The following is a 23,378-nucleotide window of genomic DNA, read 5'->3' as shown; positions in this document are numbered from 1 at the left end:
CTTGGCAGTTCGGGCTGTACTGTTCCCATGATGCACAGTGTCAGACTGATTTGCATATGGCCATGTCTGAACTGGGGTGGCAGAGTGGGCTAAAGAATGGTGATGGATTAAACCCAGATCTGTTGACTGGGTGTGAGCGTTTGATTGGTTCAGATGCTCCGTGCATCCCCACCCCCTTTTGTACCGCTTTGTTCGCCATAAGTTGGCAGGGTATGCTCAGACGTGAGTCCCTTGCTCACTTTGCCACTGGATTCAAGCAAGCCTGGCTGAAGACGGCTGTAATGCCAGAAACCGGTCCTAGGAAGCTTGAATCCGGTCCGGGGAAGGCATGGCTTGGCAGTTCCGGCTGGACTGTTCCTATGAGGCACAGGGTCAGACTGATTTGCATATGGCCATGTCTGAACTGGGGTGGCAGAGTGGGCTAAAGAACGGTGATGGATTAAACCCAGATCTGTTGACTGGGTGTGAGTGTTTGATTGGTTCAGATGCTCCGTCCACCACCACGCCCTTTTGTACTGACCCTTTCAAAGGCACGGCCTCTTGCTCGCACACACTTGACTCTTTTAATAGCAAAGGATTAGCCTTTGTTGACTGAATATGGCAAACTGGGTTATAGCAGGTAAACGTTCTTTACACACAGGCGAACAAAGTGTGACCATAACGTGCTTTGTGAAAAAGATAAAACACTTTCAAAGTGCAGCAGTTCTGCACCAGTAACCAATTAATTGCTTTAACGTGGACAGAACGTTGGTGTCTAGGTCTTTGCAGAGACCTTCTTTATGGGCATCTCCATGGCTGGTTTTAGACCACAGGAGGGCATCACTTTAGTCCACGGTTGATTTGTATTTATAGTTCAGGATTCTTACAAAATTATGGTCAGGAGGAACACTGTTTGTCATAAATAAAGCAGGTCATGCACACTGCATCTTTTTTACAGGTGGCAAGAGAAACCATGTCAGCTTACTGTTCACCATCCTGAGGTTGAGCATCGTACAAGGACCGCATTCTCAATAAGGGTTGGCCAAATTTTCATTCTTCTATAAAGCTTGGGAACAAAATGTCATCTGTGGTTGCAATACTTTGCAAAAATTATTTGACTTGTATTAGGAGCTGCCACTAATTATAAGGACACTGGCAAAGAGCTTGGATTTGCATGGAAATTGGCAAGCCTCAATAACCTTCAACAGATACTGCTGTCCTTGAGTGGTGGTTCAAACTTTGAAAAAAGTCAGAGGGTGCTTTATTCCCTGCCGAATGAATCCCACAAGGTGGCGCGAGGCATGCTACATTTCAACCTCTTTGCACCAGCTTCCCTCACCTTCTAACATAGAGACTACAATAGCACCATAATGCAGCCTCTGGGCCCACATTCAAGCTTAGGAACTAGGATCCCATCTCTCGCCTTACGATAGCCTTATACTGGCTTTTTTTGCATGGCAGAACTCTTTACAGACATGTTATTCAATCATTTACTAGGGCTTGGACCAGTTTATCAAGCCAATAGATTCAGCTGGTACATTATCTCTACATTCCTGTACACAAATCCTGCTCAGTAAACTATGAACAAAATGTACATTTTGTGGAAATAGTAGGTACTCAGTCTTGGGTTCCTAGACTGTGTTTCCGACCCATATTTAATCCTTAAGTTTATTACATAAATCCTATGTGTTTTAATCTTGTGTGAGGATCCACACTGACACTTCCTTAAAAAAAATAACCACACTCTCTCCTGTAAGAAATAGGTCCGGGAAAATAATTTAATTACTTTAGTAACCATCAGGTTCAACAGCGAATTGCCTAAACCCTTCAAGAACATTCACGACAAAAAACCTGCTTGCATCGTGTAGGATCTTTGGAGACATTATTCACGACTTTTTATGTTTCCTTGTGACCCCAGAAACAAAGACTCATGTCGAGTTTACGTATGGATAACCTTTATTAGTCCAAGTTCTGGTCTTCTTCGACACAATCCTCTTCCCTCCTTTATCTAATTTTCAGAATAATCTTGGAGGCAGTACTTGTTTTTTCAGCATTTGCAAGGTGATGTCCTGGATAAGTAAGGGGGTTATAAAGGGGAACTTGTGGGACAAAACGTTAGTATGTAAAATAAAAAATGATTTCTTTCAAACTATATCTATTGGTGGTAACCTGCCTCAAGGTGGACCATGAAGTAAGGATTGAGAAGAGGAATATCGATAGGGAGATATTTTAGCCTTATAGCCCGCCGTAGAGGGCTATAGCGGCTTTTTAAGGCCCGAGACGAAGGCGAGGGACTTTAACAAGGGACGGGACTTTAATAGCCGGTATAGCCCTGCTACAAAGGGCTATAAGCTATTAGAACATTCTGGCACTAGAGTGCAGAATATTCTAACAAATTAAACAAAGACTTCTCGAAGCTCGAGGGGATTTAAATCCCCTCAAGCTCCGAGAGGCCTTTGTAACACATTGGAACGTTGCTCTGCGGGCCTTTACCAGCCCGTAGAAGCATGGAGCACTCCATTGTCTACAATGGAGCTCCCAACCTTCCAATGCTCTAATTGTGAATGCATAGATGATTTGAATTTTTGATGAAGACAGAGGACATTCCCACCAGATTTTCTACTGTTCCTAGGTAGGAACACCTATTGTTAAATATCCTAAACTATGGAACCTGCTACCACTGAAAATTAGTCAAGAATAATCCTTGGTTGGCCTTTCAAATAGCAGCCAAAAATGGCTACTTCGCCTATTAGCGGGATGATGTGTCATTGATGGCATTCCCTCTCCTTTGCTGTATTACATCTTCATACTATTCAGAATGTTTTGTGCATAAAGCAGATAAATAGAAATCCATACAACAAAGACATTTCCTGTAGAAACCATTCTGCCAGATCTATATCTCTGCTACTGTAATTTCACTGAATATTCTTTCTTACATTTTTTAAAAACTTTACAGACTTTGTGAAGTATGCTTTAAGGAAAACGTCCAAACGTTCAAAGGGGAAAAACATTGCGACTCCAATAGCACTTACTACTCACCCAGAAGGGAGAATTGCTATCTCCATCTCGATATGACCGCGTCCTTGCTGGTTTACAGGTTGTGTTATCCCAGATCATTGAAACCTCTTCACATTCCATCTGTCTTTCATTTGCTGATCAGCTTTGTAGAGTTTCTACCTTAGTAGATTTCTCGTCAATAGAACAAGTCAATATAAATGTTGCTGAAAAGAAAGAATGATAGTTAATCGACTGGGGCATAACATCCGTCTTTGCTAGGTTCACCAACATCAACGGGCATAACATCCGTCTTTGCTAGGTTCACCAACATCAACATATCTTGTAAGCATGATGAATGGGGAAGGGGGACTTTAGAAAGTTGTTTATAGTAGAAAACCGTGGTGGAAATTTCAGTTGTACTGCTGCAAATTCTTGTACTGGATAGAGTTGCAGCTTATTTATTTCTTGCCACTGTACTACATGTTTCTAGTAGCAAAAACACAGATTTTATTAGTTTGAAATAAATAGCAACAGAAAACCAACAGACAACTTTGAGCACCAAAACCATATTATGTCAAAATACTGACCAACTTCTTATTGGACCCAATAAAAACCCTCTAGAACTGGTCAACTGTAATTTCTAACAGAGACAAGGGCCATATATGAGTTATGTTTCTGTTGTAAGCTCACATCCGGTGCATAGTTCCATCTCACCTCATGAAAAAAGCATTTAGCCAGTTCTGGATTTTCATCCAAGAGCAATGAGGAGGCCGAGACTTGCAGTCACCTTTCCCATTCAGGGCATGGGTGGGTAAATAAATCAGAAATGCCTGAAAGTAACAGTGGGCGCATCACTTTATGTGAAAGGGGCGTGCAATGGGTGTTGCTGTGGGTGTTCCACCACAACACCCATTTCTTTTTGACGCTGCTCCAGATTTACAAGGATGTGTAAATCTGAGGCAGTGCCAAAAAACGAATGCCATTGAAAAGCAGGCATTAGAGTGGGGCAACGAGGAGAAACACTTATTTCTCCTCGTTTTTTGCTCTTTCGATGTGTGCTGCATTCTGCAGCACACATAGAAGGAGCAAATCACCTTTAATAATTGTTTATGTGCAGGGAGGTGTCCCTTTGTGAGAGTTCCTGATTTTGTTGTGGGTGAGTGGGTCAAGATCAAGAAACCTGGGTTCACTCTCAAAGGTCTCTCTAAGTTCAGCAATCCCATTAAGATTGTTAAAGTCTTCAGAAACTCTGTCATTACTCAAGATGGTAGAGCCTGGAACATTAGGAAGGTTGCCAAGTGTAAGTCTGTTCCTCCTGGTCCTGTTCAGATACTTCCTCATGACAAATGTTCTGCTCAGAGTCCTACTCATCATGACAGCAACAGCGTTCTACCTTCTCAGTCTGTGGCTCATAGAGTCAAAACCAATGCCAGACCTGTTGTTTTACCTTCTAGGTTCCTGTCCTAACACTTCCCTTCCCTTTACAGTTCTGTTTGTTTTATAGGAGGGAGATGTGTTGCATTCTATTATTTTCCTTCTGTGCTGTTCCTGGTTATTTATTTATTTCCTTGTTGGAACTAGAACCTGGCTCCTGCGTGAGCCTCCCTGGTTCTATGTTCCAGATTCCCTGTTTGGCAGTTTGATTCTGCTCTCCTCCTTTCTGGATGCTCTGTGCCTTCTCTTCACCAATTAAACCTTTTTATTGGATTTCAACGTGTATATTCGTACTTTACTAACCTAAACAGTGGAGAAAAATATTTTTTTTTCTTTCAGCAGACATACGTTCACCATCAATGGCCTTTAAATAGGTAATAAATTCTTCTTTCCATCGTGACCATGGAATAGATGGTTCACCTTTAGTCTGTAGAAACTTGCTAGGAGGATCAAATTGCATGGTAAAATAGTATGGTTACACTAACTTAATACAGTAACTGTATACTATAGAATAGTATGAGTAACTCTTAAAACAGTAAAGAATAGTCTCAAAAAAAATAATAAAAATAAAAATAACACAAAGAGAAAATGTTTTCTGAAAAATGTGAAAAATATCAAAATTGAGAAAGTTTAAGTGATGTTGATGTCCAAAAAAACGTGAAATGCTGCTTAAAGTTAAGTTGAGCAAGGGTTTCACAGTCTAGTAAAATTTTCTCGAAGACACGAGTCTTTCCTGAAAGCTGATAAAGTAAATACGAATTTCACAATGCAAAAGTACCAACCAGTTTGTAGAGATGCTGCTCGCTGAGTGCGTTGACATCCAGAGAAGAACAGTATAGCTGCCGTATGGTTCAGAGCAACAACAGCTGAAGCGTGTTAGGTATCAAACGCTCCCAGCTTACAATAGCGCGGACTTCCTCTTGCACGTCAAGCATCAAGCACACACAGCGCGGAAAGCTTGATTGGCGTCATACAGGGCCGACGCTTCAAGGCTCTGGACGCTTTGTGACGTGGGAGACAAGAAGAAAACAAGGCGCATCAGCGTTGGAAACAAGGTGACGCGTTGAGCGCGCTGAGTTGGCTGATAGAATGCTGGTTGGTGGTTATGGCAACCGGACGCGCGTGACGTTGTCGAAGAAATGGTGGCTATGGCAACAGCAGTAGAAGATCTCGGCAATTTAGAAAAAACGTAGGAAATCGATAAAATCCGAAAAGTACATACCAGGAGGCTGCCGATCGGACGCTTGAGTAGAGAACTTTTTAAACAGCGCTCCGAAAACGTTGAAAACGAAGAGGTAGGCGGGTTCGTTTTTTTGAAGAGGAATTTTCGCACCTGTGCCTTGTAATGCCGCAGAAAATGTTCCTCAGGTTCTCCAATCGTCGCCAATTTGTAAAGTACGAATATACACGTTGAAATCCAATAAAAAGGTTTAATTGGTGAAGAGAAGGCACAGAATTGGTGAAGAGAAGGCACAGAGCATCCAGAAAGGAGGAGAGCAAAATCAAACTGCCAAACAGGGAATCTGGAACATAGAACCAGGGAGGCTCACGCAGGAGCCAGGTTCTAGTTCCAACAAGGAAATAAATAAATAACCAGGAACAGCACAGAAGGAAAATAATAGAATGCAACAATAGTTCCATCTCACCTCATGAAAAAAGCATTTAGCCAGTTCTGGATTTTCATCCAAGAGCAATGAGGAGGCCGAGACTTGCAGTCACCTTTCCCATTCAGGGCATGGGTGGGTAAATAAATCAGAAATGCCTGAAAGTAACATTGGGCGCATCACTTTATGTGAAAGGGGCGTGCAATGGGTGTTGCTGTGGGTGTTCCACCACAACACCCATTTCTTTTTGACGCTGCTCCAGATTTACAAGGATGTGTAAATCTGAGGCAGTGCCAAAAAACGAATGCCATTGAAAAGTAGGCATTAGAGTGGGGCAACGAGGAGAAACACTTATTTCTCCTCGTTTTTTGCTCTTTCGATGTGTGCTGCATTCTGCAGCACACATAGAAGGAGCAAATCACCTTTAATAATTGTTTATGTGCAGGGAGGTGTCCCTTCCCGTACATAAACAATCATCCCTGTAACACAGGCACTCTTGCACTATGGCACAAGGGTGTCTGCGTTGGCGATAGCAGCTTTTTTAGCGTCGGCACTAGGAAAAACACAGGGGTGCGCCATATTCTTGTGAATACAGTGCAACCCTGCAATTTTTAAATGATGATGCACGGCGCTGCTAAATTGCTTGCAGTGGAGCGCTGAGTCTTATTTGGAAAAATGCCCCCAGGTTTGAGAGTAACAAAATTCTGTGATCTGAGCTTTTACTTACTTTAGACCACTTCCCCTTACAACAAAGCACAAAAAAGCACCTGTTCTTCAGGAAAGCCCTCAAATGCACTGACTGGACCATCACTGTTCTAATTAGGACAACCCCCCACTATCAACCATGAACTAGCATTGGGCACAATATTGTATGCAGAGATTAACAGAGATTTATGTGCAGGGTATTTATATATAAAAATAGTCTATTGAACATTTGTGCAGAGTGGCCCCAGCTCATGAAAGGTTACAAAAAAAGAAGAATTTCCCTTTTGAGGAATTACTATAGTTCGAGAGATACCCCAGGGATATTAGGTTGTCCTGTATTGTGCAATAGCCTACATCGTGTGACACCTTCAGCCGCTTCTGGCTGCTTAGCCTACAGCAGTGTCCGTGTTATGATTTTTAGCATTACAGACAAAAGTGCAAAGGCCAAAATGAAACGAAACTTTGGTGTAAAAACCCTAGACTGACTGAGGGCATCATACACAACTGAGAATCACCCTGCAACTGTGTGAGGAAAGGCTGCTGACAATATGGCTTGAATGATTACTTTGGGACGCAGCATCAGCCAATCTTTTGGGTGGATGTCGTATTGGATTCTGATTCTGAAAGCATGAACTGCATTAATGGTTTATTGTGCACGATTAATTCAAATTATTGCATACAAAAATAAAGAACAAAGAGCAAGGCAGCAGTACATAAAATTCAATACAGTTAAAACGTTAATTTGCGGATATATCTATAATAAATATTTATTAAAATTACAATTTACTATAGGGTCAGTTGGGTTAAAACAAACAAGAATTGCATGCCAACATGTGTAAATTACATACTAAATAGCCCCCTCAAGAGCTCCCTTCTGTCATTCATAAGGGGATGACATATGCAAACCATATGCACCATATACTCCTTGCAAGCTCTAGATAGGAGGTCAACAGCTTTGTTAGCAGGTCCTTAACCAAAGAAGTCTGTGCTGTAGGGCTGGTAAGCTGCCAAAGCTAAAAAAGCATACACTTCTGTTACAGGACAGTGAGTAACCGGAATTAAAGTAGGGCTGAGATTTTAGGAGCTTGACATTCTGTAACACTATCCAGGCAGAAGATCTTTCGGACTGTGTTGTCTTATCTGCCACTACCGATTGATCAGTTATTTTTGGGCAGTGTATGGTATAAAACAAAAATACAACAGAGTATTGGGGGGTCCTAGGGGAGTTAGTTTATAGACAATGTGAGTACCTTGTCCCCCAACTACTACTACAAAAAACAAGAGAGGTACTGAGAGTCTGTGAAATGAAGAAATGACAGGACCAGGTTGTGTCCAGTATAAGTGTTCAGATCAAACCATTGATCTTGAGCACATGACACTATTATGTCATAGAGGTGAGGATAGGAAGATACAGGGTTTAGAAAGTAAGAACATAGTACCCATCCGCCCACTCATCAGTGGAATTTCGTCATCTGGGTTGGTGAAAAGAAAGGTGTCCTATGGGCTTCTCCTCAGGGAGAGTCTGAGGTAGCCAGATGTTGGACCCTTAAGAACCACATCCAACCAGCAGAGGATAGTGTGTGAGTGGAAGGGGCAAATAAATTTGCAGTGCTCAGGAAAGAAAAAGGAAACTAATCCTAGTGATTAAAAATACCTACTTTGATGACATAAGAAGACTTTTATTCGGTGTGACCATCAAAGTGGTATCGTTAAAAACAGTAAGCTGATAGCATGTAAGGAATTGCTATCTATCACGTGTATTAATCGGTCGACATGTTTCAGCCTATACCGGCTTTCTTCAGGACCTATGATAAGCTACTGCAACATATACTTATCGTGAGTTGGAGCTTGAACATGAACAATCTCCAACAATTGAAGGTGTATCTCCTCCTGTGCATAGAAATGTGGGAAACAAAAAGACACTGTGTTAAATGTATACAAACTATGTAGTGTTTACCTCAACCTCTTGAAATGCAAAGAAAACAGTCTTCACTCACCCCAATTGTAGGGAGAAAAAACCTCACCTCGCCTGGCAACAGCTCAGGTTGGAAGGAGGCCACGCACTAAAAAGATAAGTGCGAGAAAAGGAATTAGTAATGCAGTAACTAGATAAGTCCTGCATTTTGTTGTAGACTTTTACAAACAGTGACACCAAAGGGCATAAGGAGGCGGCTGGATTGAGAAGCTGATGTGAAATTCATCTCTAAAAATTATATCAAACCCCTTAATGTTTCAAGGTTGTACTATCAGTAGAGTTATTCAAGGGTGGCAAAAACCGCCATATTATGTTGTTAGCGTTAAGTTAAATCAAAGGGAGATGGAGTCTTCCTATTCAGAGCCCTCTCAGAAAGAAGCGCAGCATAGAGCGCTAAAGAACTCACCTCTCCGTCGTTACCTCGGGTAGAATCCTGAGCCGAGGGGGAGGTGACTGGCTCACTGAGAATGGCTGTTAATAACAGCCGGTGGCGGACCTGAGTGTGAACTCTCAGTATATGCGTTGTGATAGGTTGTGAGAAATCGACCAATGGTGGCGATGCAAGTTAAGCCTGCAAAGGCACAGACCTCTTGGCGCGTTCTCATTGGTTGAGACTTAAACCAATGACAGCGGATGTAGGCTCTTTTGCGGAGCTGTGTAAAATGCGTACCGCTAGTCTTTTATCAGTCATTTATGGTGATCATAAGTCTGTTTTCATCTTAAGACTGCATGTAGAGCATTCAGCATGGAAAACGTATATCGCCCAATGACTCTGAGAATATCAGGGAAATGTCTAAATGGGCTTTGGCACAAGGTGCGTGATTGGTGAGCTTGCAACCAATCACGCACTGTTTAGTAAAAAAGGGGTTTTTGTTTGTTTACTTTACGTAATGCCAGTGTAATATGTTACAGACCAAGTCCGCTTTCAATAAGAGCTCCGCAGTTGCAGAGAAGTGATAGAAAGCAAGGTGATGTTGATCTGCACTCCGTGGTTACATCAGGTGGTGTGTAACAAAAGAAGTTATCATGTCTAACCGGTCGTATCCGAGTGTGAACAAATGAATAGACAGATCGACCGGTAAATTGCAACCAAGTCGTGTATACCAAAGGGAAGGCAGTATGTCGGAGGCTTGTCCAATATTATGTGCAATCCCTAGGTTACGGCTGCGTGTGACAGTAAAGTTGGGCAAGATTAAATTAACGTGGTGTCAATACCAAATGGGAAGTCAATTCTATGGACCAAAGAGAGCGGGCCTAGACGCTGACAACCTCCCGTGTGGGACCAATGAGGTGGAGGTGGTGTGCACCCATGTTTGAGATGTTAGCCCCAGGTGACCAAAAGCCAAGGTGAACTGTAAATCTGATGATGTTTAAGATGGATGCTCACAGTTGCATCCAGGGTATATCATCGTTGAGCCCTTGTGTGTCGCTTCGCAGTTTGTAGACCCACCTTTGCTCTTTTCTTAGAAGGAACAATGAAATGTCTGTGATGTGACTGGGTATGTGTGGTTGTTCCAGGATTAGCCACCTCAGTTCATCAGGATGATGTTTTTTCTCCAGAAAATGTGAGGTAAGGCGGGTAGCCTGTTTTGTGCGTCTGATTGTACTTTTGTGCTCTTGGATGCGCAGTTTGATTTTTCTTGCTGTCATCCCTATGTACCTTAAGCCACAAGGACAGGTGATCTGATAGATGACTTTGTCACTATTACAGTTTGTGTGACGTTTTAGTTTCCAGGGTGTAGTGGTGCCAATATCAACTTCCAGGATTTTGCTGGTTTGGGCACACACTGAGCAGTTGCCACAGGGATAATGGCCCTGCACTGGAGGAAGATTCCATAGGTTAGGAGTGGATTCTGCAATGTCATCACGAGGTCTTGTGTGTACAAGAGCATCTCTAAGATTAGCCCCTCTCTTAAAAGAGAACAGTGGTAGAGAAATGTGTTCACCAGAGCTATTTAAAATGCGCCATTTCTGTCTAATTATTTTCTGTATTTTAGACGAAGAGGTGTTGTATGTGGTGACACACACTATTCTGTCGAGGGGTGGTTTAGCAACTGGTGGTTCAAGAAAGGGCCTCACGATGATTGTTGGCAGCACGTTTGAAAGACTTGGGAACCAGAGATTTAGGATATCGTCGCATTCTCAGTTTGCTAGTAAGATCCTTAGCTTTTGCACGGAAGTCTGCAGTGTCAGAGCAGTTCCTCCGGACCCTGAGGAACTGGCCAAAAGGAAGGTTTTCCCTCAGGGAGCGGGGATGATGGCTGTCGAATCTGAGCAATGAGTTCCGTGCCATAGGTTTTCGATATAGAGAACTGGCCAAGTGCCCTTCTTGTGGAAAGATTGTCAAATCAAGAAAGGGTAGTTCGGTTTTACTATGCTCTACAGTGAACCGAAGGTAAGGATTTTGTCCATTCAACCAGTCTTGAAAAAGCAAAAGGGATTGTGTATCTCCTTGCCAGACCACTATGATGTCATCAATGTACCGTTTCCACATCCTTGCCAGTTATAATGGAACTGGCAAGGATTGCCATGACCGAAAACTTTTTCGCCTTCGAGGACTCTCTGTATTTACAGATCTCGGGGACATCTATGGGCAGCAAATTCGCACCCAGCTTAGCGAATCTTTATGTCCATCATTTTGAGACCCAACAGGTACTGAACAACATCAATCCACATCTTCATCATTTGAAGATGTGGAAACGGTACATTGATGACATCATAGTGGTCTGGCAAGGAGATACACAATCCCTTTTGCTTTTTCAAGACTGGTTGAATGGACAAAATCCTTACCTTCGGTTCACTGTAGAGCATAGTAAAACCGAACTACCCTTTCTTGATTTGACAATCTTTCCACAAGAAGGGCACTTGGCCAGTTCTCTATATCGAAAACCTATGGCACGGAACTCATTGCTCAGATTCGACAGCCATCATCCCCGCTCCCTGAGGGAAAACCTTCCTTTTGGCCAGTTCCTCAGGGTCCGGAGGAACTGCTCTGACACTGCAGACTTCCGTGCAAAAGCTAAGGATCTTACTAGCAAACTGAGAATGCGACGATATCCTAAATCTCTGGTTCACAAGTCTTTCAAACGTGCTGCCAACAATCATCGTGAGGCCCTACTTGAACCACCAGTTGCTAAACCACCCCTCGACAGAATAGTGTGTGTCACCACATACAACACCTCTTCGTCTAAAATACAGAAAATAATTAGACAGAAATGGCGCATTTTAAATAGCTCTGGTGAACACATTTCTCTACCACTGTTCTCTTTTAAGAGAGGGGCTAATCTTAGAGATGCTCTTGTACACACAAGACCTCGTGATGACATTGCAGAATCCACTCCTAACCTATGGAATCTTCCTCCAGTGCAGGGCCATTATCCCTGTGGCAACTGCTCAGTGTGTGCCCAAACCAGCAAAATCCTGGAAGTTGATATTGGCACCACTACACCCTGGAAACTAAAACGTCACACAAACTGTAATAGTGACAAAGTCATCTATCAGATCACCTGTCCTTGTGGCTTAAGGTACATAGGGATGACAGCAAGAAAAATCAAACTGCGCATCCAAGAGCACAAAAGTACAATCAGACGCACAAAACAGGCTACCCGCCTTACCTCACATTTTCTGGAGAAAAAACATCATCCTGATGAACTGAGGTGGCTAATCCTGGAACAACCACACATACCCAGTCACATCACAGACATTTCATTGTTCCTTCTAAGAAAAGAGCAAAGGTGGGTCTACAAACTGCGAAGCGACACACAAGGGCTCAACGATGATATACCCTGGATGCAACTGTGAGCATCCATCTTAAACATCATCAGATTTACAGTTCACCTTGGCTTTTGGGCACCTGGGGCTAACATCTCAAACATGGGTGCACACCACCTCCACCTCATTGGTCCCACACGGGAGGTTGTCAGCGTCTAGGCCCGCTCTCTTTGGTCCATAGAATTGACTTCCCATTTGGTATTGACACCACGTTAATTTAATCTTGCCCAACTTTACTGTCACACGCAGCCGTAACCTAGGGATTGCACATAATATTGGACAAGCCTCCGACATACTGCCTTCCCTTTGGTATACACGACTTGGTTGCAATTTACCGGTCGATCTGTCTATTCATTTGTTCACACTCGGATACGACCGGTTAGACATGATAACTTCTTTTGTTACACACCACCTGATGTAACCACGGAGTGCAGATCAACATCACCTTGCTTTCTATCACTTCTCTGCAACTGCGGAGCTCTTATTGAAAGCGGACTTGGTCTGTAACATATTACACTGGCATTACGTAAAGTAAACAAAACAAAAACCCCTTTTTTACTAAACAGTGCGTGATTGGTTGCAAGCTCACCAATCACGCACCTTGTGCCAAAGCCCATTTAGACATTTCCCTGATATTCTCAGAGTCATTGGGCGATATACGTTTTCCATGCTGAATGCTCTACATGCAGTCTTAAGATGAAAACAGACTTATGATCACCATAAATGACTGATAAAAGACTAGCGGTACGCATTTTACACAGCTCCGCAAAAGAGCCTACATCCGCTGTCATTGGTTTAAGTCTCAACCAATGAGAACGCGCCAAGAGGTCTGTGCCTTTGCAGGCTTAACTTGCATCGCCACCATTGGTCGATTTCTCACAACCTATCACAACGCATATACTGAGAGTTCACACTCAGGTCCGCCACCGGCTGTTATTAACAGCCATTCTCAGTGAGCCAGTCACCTCCCCCTCGGCTCAGGATTCTACCCGAGGTAACGACGGAGAGGTGAGTTCTTTAGCGCTCTATGCTGCGCTTCTTTCTGAGAGGGCTCTGAATAGGAAGACTCCATCTCCCTTTGATTTAACTTAACGCTAACAACATAATATGGCGGTTTTTGCCACCCTTGAATAACTCTACTGATAGTACAACCTTGAAACATTAAGGGGTTTGATATAATTTTTAGAGATGAATTTCACATCAGCTTCTCAATCCAGCCGCCTCCTTATGCCCTTTGGTGTCACTGTTTGTAAAAGTCTACAACAAAATGCAGGACTTATCTAGTTACTGCATTACTAATTCCTTTTCTCGCACTTATCTTTTTAGTGCGTGGCCTCCTTCCAACCTGAGCTGTTGCCAGGCGAGGTGAGGTTTTTTCTCCCTACAATTGGGGTGAGTGAAGACTATGTTTTCTTTGCATTTCAAGAGGTTGAGGTAAACACTACATAGTTTGTATACATTTAACACAGTGTCTTTTTGTTTCCCACATTTCTATGCACAGGAGGAGATACACCTTCAATTGTTGGAGATTGTTCATGTTCAAGCTCCAACTCACGATAAGTATATGTTGCAGTAGCTTATCATAGGTCCTGAAGAAAGCCGGTATAGGCTGAAACATGTCGACCGATTAATACACGTGATAGATAGCAATTCCTTACATGCTATCAGCTTACTGTTTTTAACGATACCACTTTGATGGTCACACCGAATAAAAGTCTTCTTATGTCATCAAAGTAGGTATTTTTAATCACTAGGATTAGTTTCCTTTTTCGTTCCTGAGCACTGCAAATTTATTTGCCCCTTCCACTCACACACTATCCTCTGCTGGTTGGATGTGGTTCTTAAGGGTCCAACATCTGGCTACCTCAGACTCTCCCTGAGGAGAAGCCCATAGGACACCTTTCTTTTCACCAACCCAGATGACGAAATTCCACTGATGAGTGGGCGGATGGGTACTATGTTCTTACTTTCTAAACCCTGTATCTTCCTATCCTCACCTCTATGACATAATAGTGTCATGTGCTCAAGATCAATGGTTTGATCTGAACACTTATACTGGACACAACCTGGTCCTGTCATTTCTTCATTTCACAGACTCTCAGTACCTCTCTTGTTTTTTGCAGTGTATGGTATACTCAGGTCCCAAAAGGAGTCCAAATCAAAAATGTTTGCATCATAACTCAGATACTCCCTGCCAGGCATTGAGGGGCAGTTAGCTCAAGTAGACCATAATATTGTGTTGACTGAATATCTGTCCGTAATTTTTTACTTTACAGCAAGTCTTAATATAGCCTCCTTGTCTGGTTAGGGACTGTTTAATAATAGCAACATTCTTAACAGATTTGTGCTGGTAAATAATTTTTTGGGCAAACTGAATATGTGCCTGTAAAGCCTTGAGATTATGGTGTCGAGCAGTACAGCGTCACGGCCATGCAGTGCCACACTACTGGGGGTCAATATTGAAAATAGTTTGGCATTATTAATCTGTAAGAAGGGGTCAATAGACGGGCCCTTCAGCATGCTGTACAGAGAGCAGATGCCTGAGCAGGAACATTGCTTTTCTGTAAGATTTGTTGCTTTTGTAGCCTTTTTTTATCAAATACTTCCCACAAATATTTATATTCAGACACAATGTCCAACATTGGCAGGGTGGTGACCAAGAGCCACCTCTCGGAGACAAGATGGACAGCAGGAGCCCCACCCGGACAGATGGAAAAAATTGAACAGGGCAAAGACACGACACACACGATAAAGAACCCCGCCAGCCCCACAAAATTAGACAAAGACAGACAAAGCTCAAACAACCGGGGCAGAAGGGGCTGTGACACCCCCATAACAGTCTCTCAGGAACACTACTTAAGAACAGTGGCTACATATGGAGCTAATTTATCAAGGAAAGCAAAAAAGAAGCTAAAAAAACAATAAAAAATGAAAAAAGACTAAGACAAAAGGCAAACACCTTCAGCTACTGAACATCGACCATTCACCTCAACAAGGTGCCTCCAGGGGGGCGTGGCTTGCAGCCGGTGAGTTTGGCCGCAGCTTAACCAAGCTCCTGCCTTCCCGCAATTAATCCTGGTCTATCCTGTGCCATCCACAAAGAAAAACGGCACAGCAGTGAAAGCGACTCACCCCCGGCCCCCCCTGGGAAGTTTTGACCTTCGGACGGAGGCGATGAGGCTCTAGTCTAGACCATCTCGCCTGACGACTGATCGGATCCCTCATGGCAGCTCCATTGCAGAGGACGGAGTGAGAGGAGGCTTCAGACCGCGGTGTGCATTGGACCCGGAGTGCTCTGTGGCCAGCTGCGAGGTATCCCGGTTACAGGGACGATAAGAGGAGTGCCTGTGGTTGTGACCTCGAGGGCCCGGCGTGGAGTGTGGCAGGTGAGCGCCCCAGCAGGGGGCGTGACTAACGGAGACCCCGGCTTCCTGGGGAAGAAGACTGTCTGTTGTGGACTCCGGGATCGGGTGTTCACGGTGCGGAGGCACCCTGCTATTGGGACAGACGTGTGCTGGATCGGAGGTGAGGCCCGCCCAGGGAACGGAGTACCTCTAGTTCCGGCGGCAGGAATGAGAGGCTCGATAAGGGAGGGGCACAGTGCGGCCGTGTGAACTTTGCCTGAGCCGCCCGAGGGGAAATTGAGGCCCCGGCTTGTGGCCTCCTCGTGGCAGACTGCGGCGATATAAGTACTGACTGGTGGCCTCCGGGTGCCTATAAAGGGACTGAATTCTGAGAGTTCCTTACGGAGTGTTGGGCCCTGGAGAGACGGTAAAGGGCTCAGTACGTGTAAAAGAGTGCTGCCCGGTGGACCGGTTGGACCTGTGGCCTGGTACATATGCAGGAGTAAACGCAGGGGAGTGTGTCGGAGACCTGGGCGGAATATTGTGAAGCTGTGGCAAGGACTGGATGGACCCCTTGGCGTTGGAGACACAACGTGGTGACCCGGAGGAGGTGCATTCGGATCAGCGGGATTGACACTAGGGGCCGCATGGCGAGCAGGTTTCCCTGAGGTGGCGACAATTGAAGGAGATGCAAGAGTCCTGAGAGGATGGAGGCAGGCCCTGATGACTTTACACCTCTTGCAGGGGCAGGTACAGGGGGTAGAGACAGATTTCTCCAGTGACAAAGAGGTGACGCAGAGGATGTGGCAGCTCTGAAGCGGGGGGGGCAGTGCTGTGCCGAATTGTCCCTCGCATAATTGGTCGCTGGATTTGTGCTGCGGTGTATGGAGTTTGGAGTAGCAAGGTGCTCTGCTGCCTGAACTCTGTAGTTTGTAGGGAGATCTGTGCCCTCTGGCCCTCGAAAAGCAGGTGCGCTAGAGTGGCCCGAACTGTGGGTGGTGAATCCCCACACAAAGGGTGTGGCAGAAGTATATGCCATACTGAGGATCGCTGCTATAATTGGAAGACTCTATCCAATATATTTCGTGCCTGGAGGCAGAGGTGAGGGGGTGACAGATCCGGTGATACCAAACGAGATACTACCCACTTTTACTGCCGCCCTACGGTTATCAGTGCGAGGGTGAACCGGGCTATCACCTAGGAGAACGTGTGCTCGGGCGAAGACATGGCAACGGGAGGGAAAGAGCCACCTCTCGGAGACAAGATGGACAGCAGGAGCCCCACCCGGACAGATGGAAAAAATTGAACAGGGCAAAGACACGACACACACGATAAAGAACCCCGCCAGCCCCACAAAATTAGACAAAGACAGACAAAGCTCAAACAACCGGGGCAGAGGGGGCTGTGACACCCCCATAACAGTCTCTCAGGAACACTACTTAAGAACAGTGGCTACATATGGAGCTAATTTATCAAGGAAAGCAAAAAAGAAGCTAAAAAAACAATAAAAAATGAAAAAAGACTAAGACAAAAGGCAAACACCTTCAGCTACTGAACATCGACCATTCACCTCAACAAGGTGCCTCCAGGGGGGCGTGGCTTGCAGCCGGTGAGTTTGGCCGCAGCTTAACCAAGCTCCTGCCTTCCCGCAATTAATCCTGGTCTATCCTGTGCCATCCACAAAGAAAAACGGCACAGCAGTGAAAGCGACTCACCCCCGGCCCCCCCTGGGAAGTTTTGACCTTCGGACGGAGGCGATGAGGCTCTAGTCTAGACCATCTCGCCTGACGACTGATCGGATCCCTCATGGCAGCTCCATTGCAGAGGACGGAGTGAGAGGAGGCTTCAGACCGCGGTGTGCATTGGACCCGGAGTGCTCTGTGGCCAGCTGCGAGGTATCCCGGTTACAGGGACGATAAGAGGAGTGCCTGTGGTTGTGACCTCGAGGGCCCGGCGTGGAGTGTGGCAGGTGAGCGCCCCAGCAGGGGGCGTGACTAACGGAGACCCCGGCTTCCTGGGGAAGAAGACTGTCTGTTGTGGACTCCGGGATCGGGTGTTCACGGTGCGGAGGCACCCTGCTATTGGGACAGACGTGTGCTGGATCGGAGGTGAGGCCCGCCCAGGGAACTGAGTACCTCTAGTTCCGGCGGCAGGAATGAGAGGCTCGATAAGGGAGGGGCACAGTGCGGCCGTGTGAACTTTGCCTGAGCCGCCCGAGGGGAAAATTGAGGCCCCGGCTTGTGGCCTCCTCGTGGCAGACTGCGGCGATATAAGTACTGACTGGTGGCCTCCGGGTGCCTATAAAGGGACTGAATTCTGAGAGTTCCTTACGGAGTGTTGGGCCCTGGAGAGACGGTAAAGGGCTCAGTACGTGTAAAAGAGTGCTGCCCGGTGGACCGGTTGGACCTGTGGCCTGGTACATATGCAGGAGTAAACGCAGGGGAGTGTGTCGGAGACCTGGGCGGAATATTGTGAAGCTGTGGCAAGGACTGGATGGACCCCTTGGCGTTGGAGACACAACGTGGTGACCCGGAGGAGGTGCATTCGGATCAGCGGGATTGACACTAGGGGCCGCATGGCGAGCAGGTTTCCCTGAGGTGGCGACAATTGAAGGAGATGCAAGAGTCCTGAGAGGATGGAGGCAGGCCCTGATGACTTTACACCTCTTGCAGGGGCAGGTACAGGGGATAGAGACAGATTTCTCCAGTGACAAAGAGGTGACGCAGAGGATGTGGCAGCTCTGAAGCGGGGGGGGCAGTGCTGTGCCGAATTGTCCCTCGCATAATTGGTCGCTGGATTTGTGCTGCGGTGTATGGAGTTTGGAGTAGCAAGGTGCTCTGCTGCCTGAACTCTGTAGTTTGTAGGGAGATCTGTGCCCTCTGGCCCTCGAAAAGCAGGTGCGCTAGAGTGGCCCGAACTGTGGGTGGTGAATCCCCACACAAAGGGTGTGGCAGAAGTATATGCCATACTGAGGATCGCTGCTATAATTGGAAGACTCTATCCAATATATTTCGTGCCTGGAGGCAGAGGTGAGGGGGTGACAGATCCGGTGATACCAAACGAGATACTACCCACTTTTACTGCCGCCCTACGGTTATCAGTGCGAGGGTGAACCGGGCTATCACCTAGGAGAACGTGTGCTCGGGCGAAGACAGTACACAGTTGCCCTCGACAAAAAGCATGGGTTGAAATACGTAACTGACACCGTGTGATGTAATGAATTGTTTACCATAAATGAAAACATGAAATGTTTATATGATATAAGAGCGGTGCGCTCAAAATATAGTAGTGGCTCATATGTAAAAAACGTAAAATTGTAAAAATACAAAATACACACAATTAATTGGTGCACATGATTTCTTTACAGAGGCCCCTGAGGAAGGGACGAGGGATCCCGAAATGCATCGGGCCAATCTTTTCAACGATAGTCGAAATTTAATGAGTTGTTTGTATGATGTTTAATACAACAAATGTATTCTTTAAAGCAATTGTTAAGTCAAAATGAAATACAAGCATATGTAAAAATGATTATCCACAATCTATGGGTAAATTCAAAAAGTGATTCAAAATAAAAGTAAGCATCAAATGAAATTCGTAATCAGTGTGAAGTAAATATATATTGTAATAACTTGAATAGGTGGAAATACTATAAAAAGCTGTGCGCCAGGTAGGGTCGTGATACCTTTATCACGCACCATTCCTTCAAAATAATCTTTATAACCTCAGGGACAGGCAGCCCTTAGTTACCTAGCAGCACGCCACAGAAGGACTAAAAATACGATTTAAAAATAACTTTTTCATACTGGAGATAATATTGATAAAAAGGAGTGCCACAGGCCAACTTTCGCCTCAGTTAATTTTAACTTTTGTCAATGATTATGCCATATGGGATTTTAATACAGGGACATAGAGATTGTATTTACTCAGGAAAAAAAGGTTTTTGCTCTCGAAACTGATATGCATATGTTTTTATTAGGTTTTTAATGTGTTTTAAATAAACAAGGGAGACTATTATTCGCTTTGTCTTGAAGAAGGTGGTGACTATCAAAGGAATACCACCGAAACGCGTCAACGCATTTGTTTATTCATCAGATTGTATGCAAGGAAAATGTTAATGCCCAATAGATGATTGCATTGATGGACATATGAACAGACAAATGAAATGAATTCCATGTGGAACAATCCAAACATGATGTGACCATTATATTGCACATTTTTCTGTGTCTCTCATTAATTATATGTGTATGGTATTTTGGTTTTTAGGTTTCGACTACAGCATTGCTTTAGCAATGCTTGTTTGTCGAGATTATAGTAAGGCTTTCAAAAGTTTACCCAAAACTGCGGATCGGGTGCAGTTCATGTGAGCCAGGCGCGTGCACATCGCCAGCCACATCGCACACCACCATTTGTCTGAGCCTCGGCATCAGACTTCAAAGCAAGCTGCTCCCAAGCTGATCCCCCGCCCCGCCACCCAATGCCGCTCCCCCGCGCCCCCCCCCCCCCACCGCGCAATGCTAAGAGCTTGTTTTTTTAACTTCAGCGCGATGCACGGGCTGGTTCTTTTTTGGATCCTTTATCTGCATTATAGAAAGAAATGGAACACCGGCGCCCTCTTGTGGCAACATGCGCGCGCACGCTTGTTTTTTAAATTTTGTTTCAGATAGAGCCATTGCGGGGTGGGTTTACTTAGCACGACTACCTCGTAGAAATATACATTTTTTGAAAGCCTAATAAATTCTTCATAAAATATTTCACTTTCCTGAAGTAGTTGCTTGCGCTAGTTTTACACCACTTTTGTTCGAGTGTGGTTAGGATGGGCCAAGAATGCACTCAGTCTGCTAAGCGAAGGCATATGGCTGGTGTCTCTAGCTGCATCGTCTTAAAACAATCTAGTCTGCTTTTGAGGCTACCCAATGAATATGCAGATATTTGCCATTTTAAATCGGGAGCATGTAAATGCATCTCATGCTTATGTAAATTAATCTCATGCATATTCAGTTTGGATTGTCTAAAAGACTGACCATTTTCTTGCTCAACTGAGCCGGATTTAGGAGCCCAGAAGTATGGCGAAATAAGGTAAACTGTTAAAATGCTTTAATTTGATTCCTTGGCCCTTGTGTTCTGAAATAACAGACGATTAAATTGCAGTCTCTGCGAAGCTGCATAATTAGGTAATTAATTTAAAACACTCTGCAGTAGTGAGCAAGTCTCAGTCAAAATATTGGGTCATCTTGGGGCAAGTGCCTCTATTTTATCCCTGGACAAATATCTTTGACTTTCGAAATATACTACAAATCATTTGCTGAGAACTGGCTACTTAAGTGTGTGTGTTTTTTAACGTTACATGTTATTGTCCAGTATATGAGCATGTGTGCTCTGATCGGTAAATAACAAAACCTTTTAATACCATCTCTTGCAATTGTATAATGAAATGCTATGTTCTCGCTTGACTTTTCATAATGCAAAAATTACATTGAGTTTAAAACTTTTACACTGCTTTAATTTTACTTCGGAATGGTAACCATTTTGATATTAAACTTTTAATAGCAATCTTGATTAAAGCAACCACTTTTCCTCACACTGCATATATTTTTAAAATGTGTCTAGTATTTGGTACTTAGTCACTTCGGATGATGAATGAAAAACTCAGATGAGAATACACCAGAGAGAAGACTTCAGTTGACAAGCATCTTACCCTGTTCCTCTGTTTGTTTAATGCTGTAATCAGAGTAACTAGGCTCTTCAGCGATTCCTTTACTGGTTCGAGCATGCCTCCTTTTTTGGTATATTTTATCAGGACACATCACTGGGAACTGCTTCACTTTAGGGTTGCTACGTCTTTTCATATTATCTGGACTCCATGGTTCTAGTTTAGGGTTTTCTGTTATAAAGCATTGTTTCCATTTCGAGTAGACGCACGTGAGATGAAACCTCCCAGATTTTATGTTGTCCAAGAACGGCCAGGACTGAAAACATAGTTTTCTCAATACTTGCAGCAAGATGGGAACAACGTTTTTTAAAGCATTTAGGATGATTTCAGGCTGCATTGTGTTGGTGAAGTTCTCTTCTGCACTTGTTGCCGGTCTCTGATAAATGCCCCGTATTTTATCCACCCTAAATAAGTCTCCTTTGGAAACATGTAAATTGCCAGAGAAGACGTTTTAGAACCACATTTAATCCATTATTCTGTAACATCTTGGAGTTCTGAATTGAAGGAAAAGCTTAGCAAGCAAGCAAAAATGCCTGCTCGTTCCAGGCTCACTTCCACCATACCCACAGCAAGTATCAATTAATTTCTTCAAACTAAATGTTGGTAGAGATGACCATATAGTCTAACGTTCAAAATAATATATCTGAGCCTGGAGACTGTGACAACGGGACAATTCTACCCCACTCGCATCTATCCACCCCTCAACAGCTCGACCCCCCATTCTCCCCACTCTCCACCCCCACACATTCGCCCCCCTCCCTCCTTCGTGACAGTTGGTGAACACAAAAGTGTCTCCAGCTGGAATCTGACATTATTCCGCATTTGCAAATAACACTGCATTCCGTTTATTTTAGATTGTAGAGCGCATCTGGCCTCTGTTCTGGCCCGTGTGTGACCTTTCTGAAATTTGACATGGTGCCAGGGATCAGTTGCGCAACCCCTTCCACACCCCAGATCATGTCCCAAGGTGGTGCAGTCCTGAATTTGACATTAAATTCATTTTCGTGATTGACCACAATTCAAACCTTTGTCTCCATGCATTTTAGGTGGAGCAAGTGCTAGGGTGGTCAGCTGCAAAAAACAATAATGTATGCCTAGTGTTGCTAGGTATGCATAAGTAGCCTTTGATGGCCCACTGCTGGCAGTACCCATTTCCCTCTTGTTGTCATTCCGGGTTCCAGTTATGCTCAGTACATCCGACCTGCTCAGTTAAACACTATCCTTTCTTGAGGGACAGTGTCCTGGAGATATCTTATCAAATTCTTCTAGAGTAACCAAGGGTCATTATGCTTCTTCTACCCCTAGTGACATTACGCGGTTGACTCATACCATTCGCTTCTTATCAGACCATTAGTTCTTGCTTAAGGGCTAAACTAGCTATATAGGCGACAAGCGCTGAAAATCACAGAAGTAAATGTTGCTCTGGGAGCCTGCTTTACTTATTGTTCCTACTGCTGCATCTCGACACATGAGTGCTGTGGTAGTAATGGCAGCTTTCACTGGGCACAAACAACACCAGCCGTCAGTGCACGCTTCCACAAGGCACACACCACCAGACGTCAGTACATGCTTTTACCAGGCACACACACACACCACCAGCCGTCAGTGCATGCTTTCACCAGGCACACACACACCACCAGCCGTCAGTGCACACTTTCACCAGGCACAGAAACCATCAGTCGTCAGTGCACGCTTTCACCGGGCACAAACACTTCCAGCCGTCAGTACACGCTTTCACCGTATTTAAGCATTAAAGTGGATTCCTGTCACACACACAACCACAAATACAACCACACACACAACCACACGCTCAGTGCACACTTTCACCAGGCACAGACACCATCAGTCGTCAGTGCACC

General features: G+C 44.6%; 1 protein-coding gene across 1 annotated transcript in view; it reads right to left on the bottom strand.

Moving 5' to 3' along the window:
- LOC147732459 (uncharacterized) overlaps window positions 1-23,378 on the bottom strand; it is a 99,477-nt gene that overhangs the window by 12,099 nt on the left and 64,000 nt on the right. Inside the window, exon 2 of the mRNA XM_086956977.1 lies at window positions 3,019-3,200. Within this exon, the coding sequence (XP_086813103.1) occupies window positions 3,019-3,044 (26 nt within the window). The 5' untranslated portion in view covers window positions 3,045-3,200. The remainder of the gene's footprint in view (window positions 1-3,018; window positions 3,201-23,378) is intronic.

This window comes from Lissotriton vulgaris, chromosome 2_1 (genome assembly GCF_964263255.1).
Source record: "Lissotriton vulgaris chromosome 2_1, aLisVul1.2, whole genome shotgun sequence".
In the NCBI taxonomy this organism is placed as follows: Eukaryota; Metazoa; Chordata; class Amphibia; order Caudata; family Salamandridae; genus Lissotriton; species Lissotriton vulgaris.
Note: the sequence above shows the minus strand (reverse complement) of the source record. Positions and strands in the feature narration are given on the sequence as shown.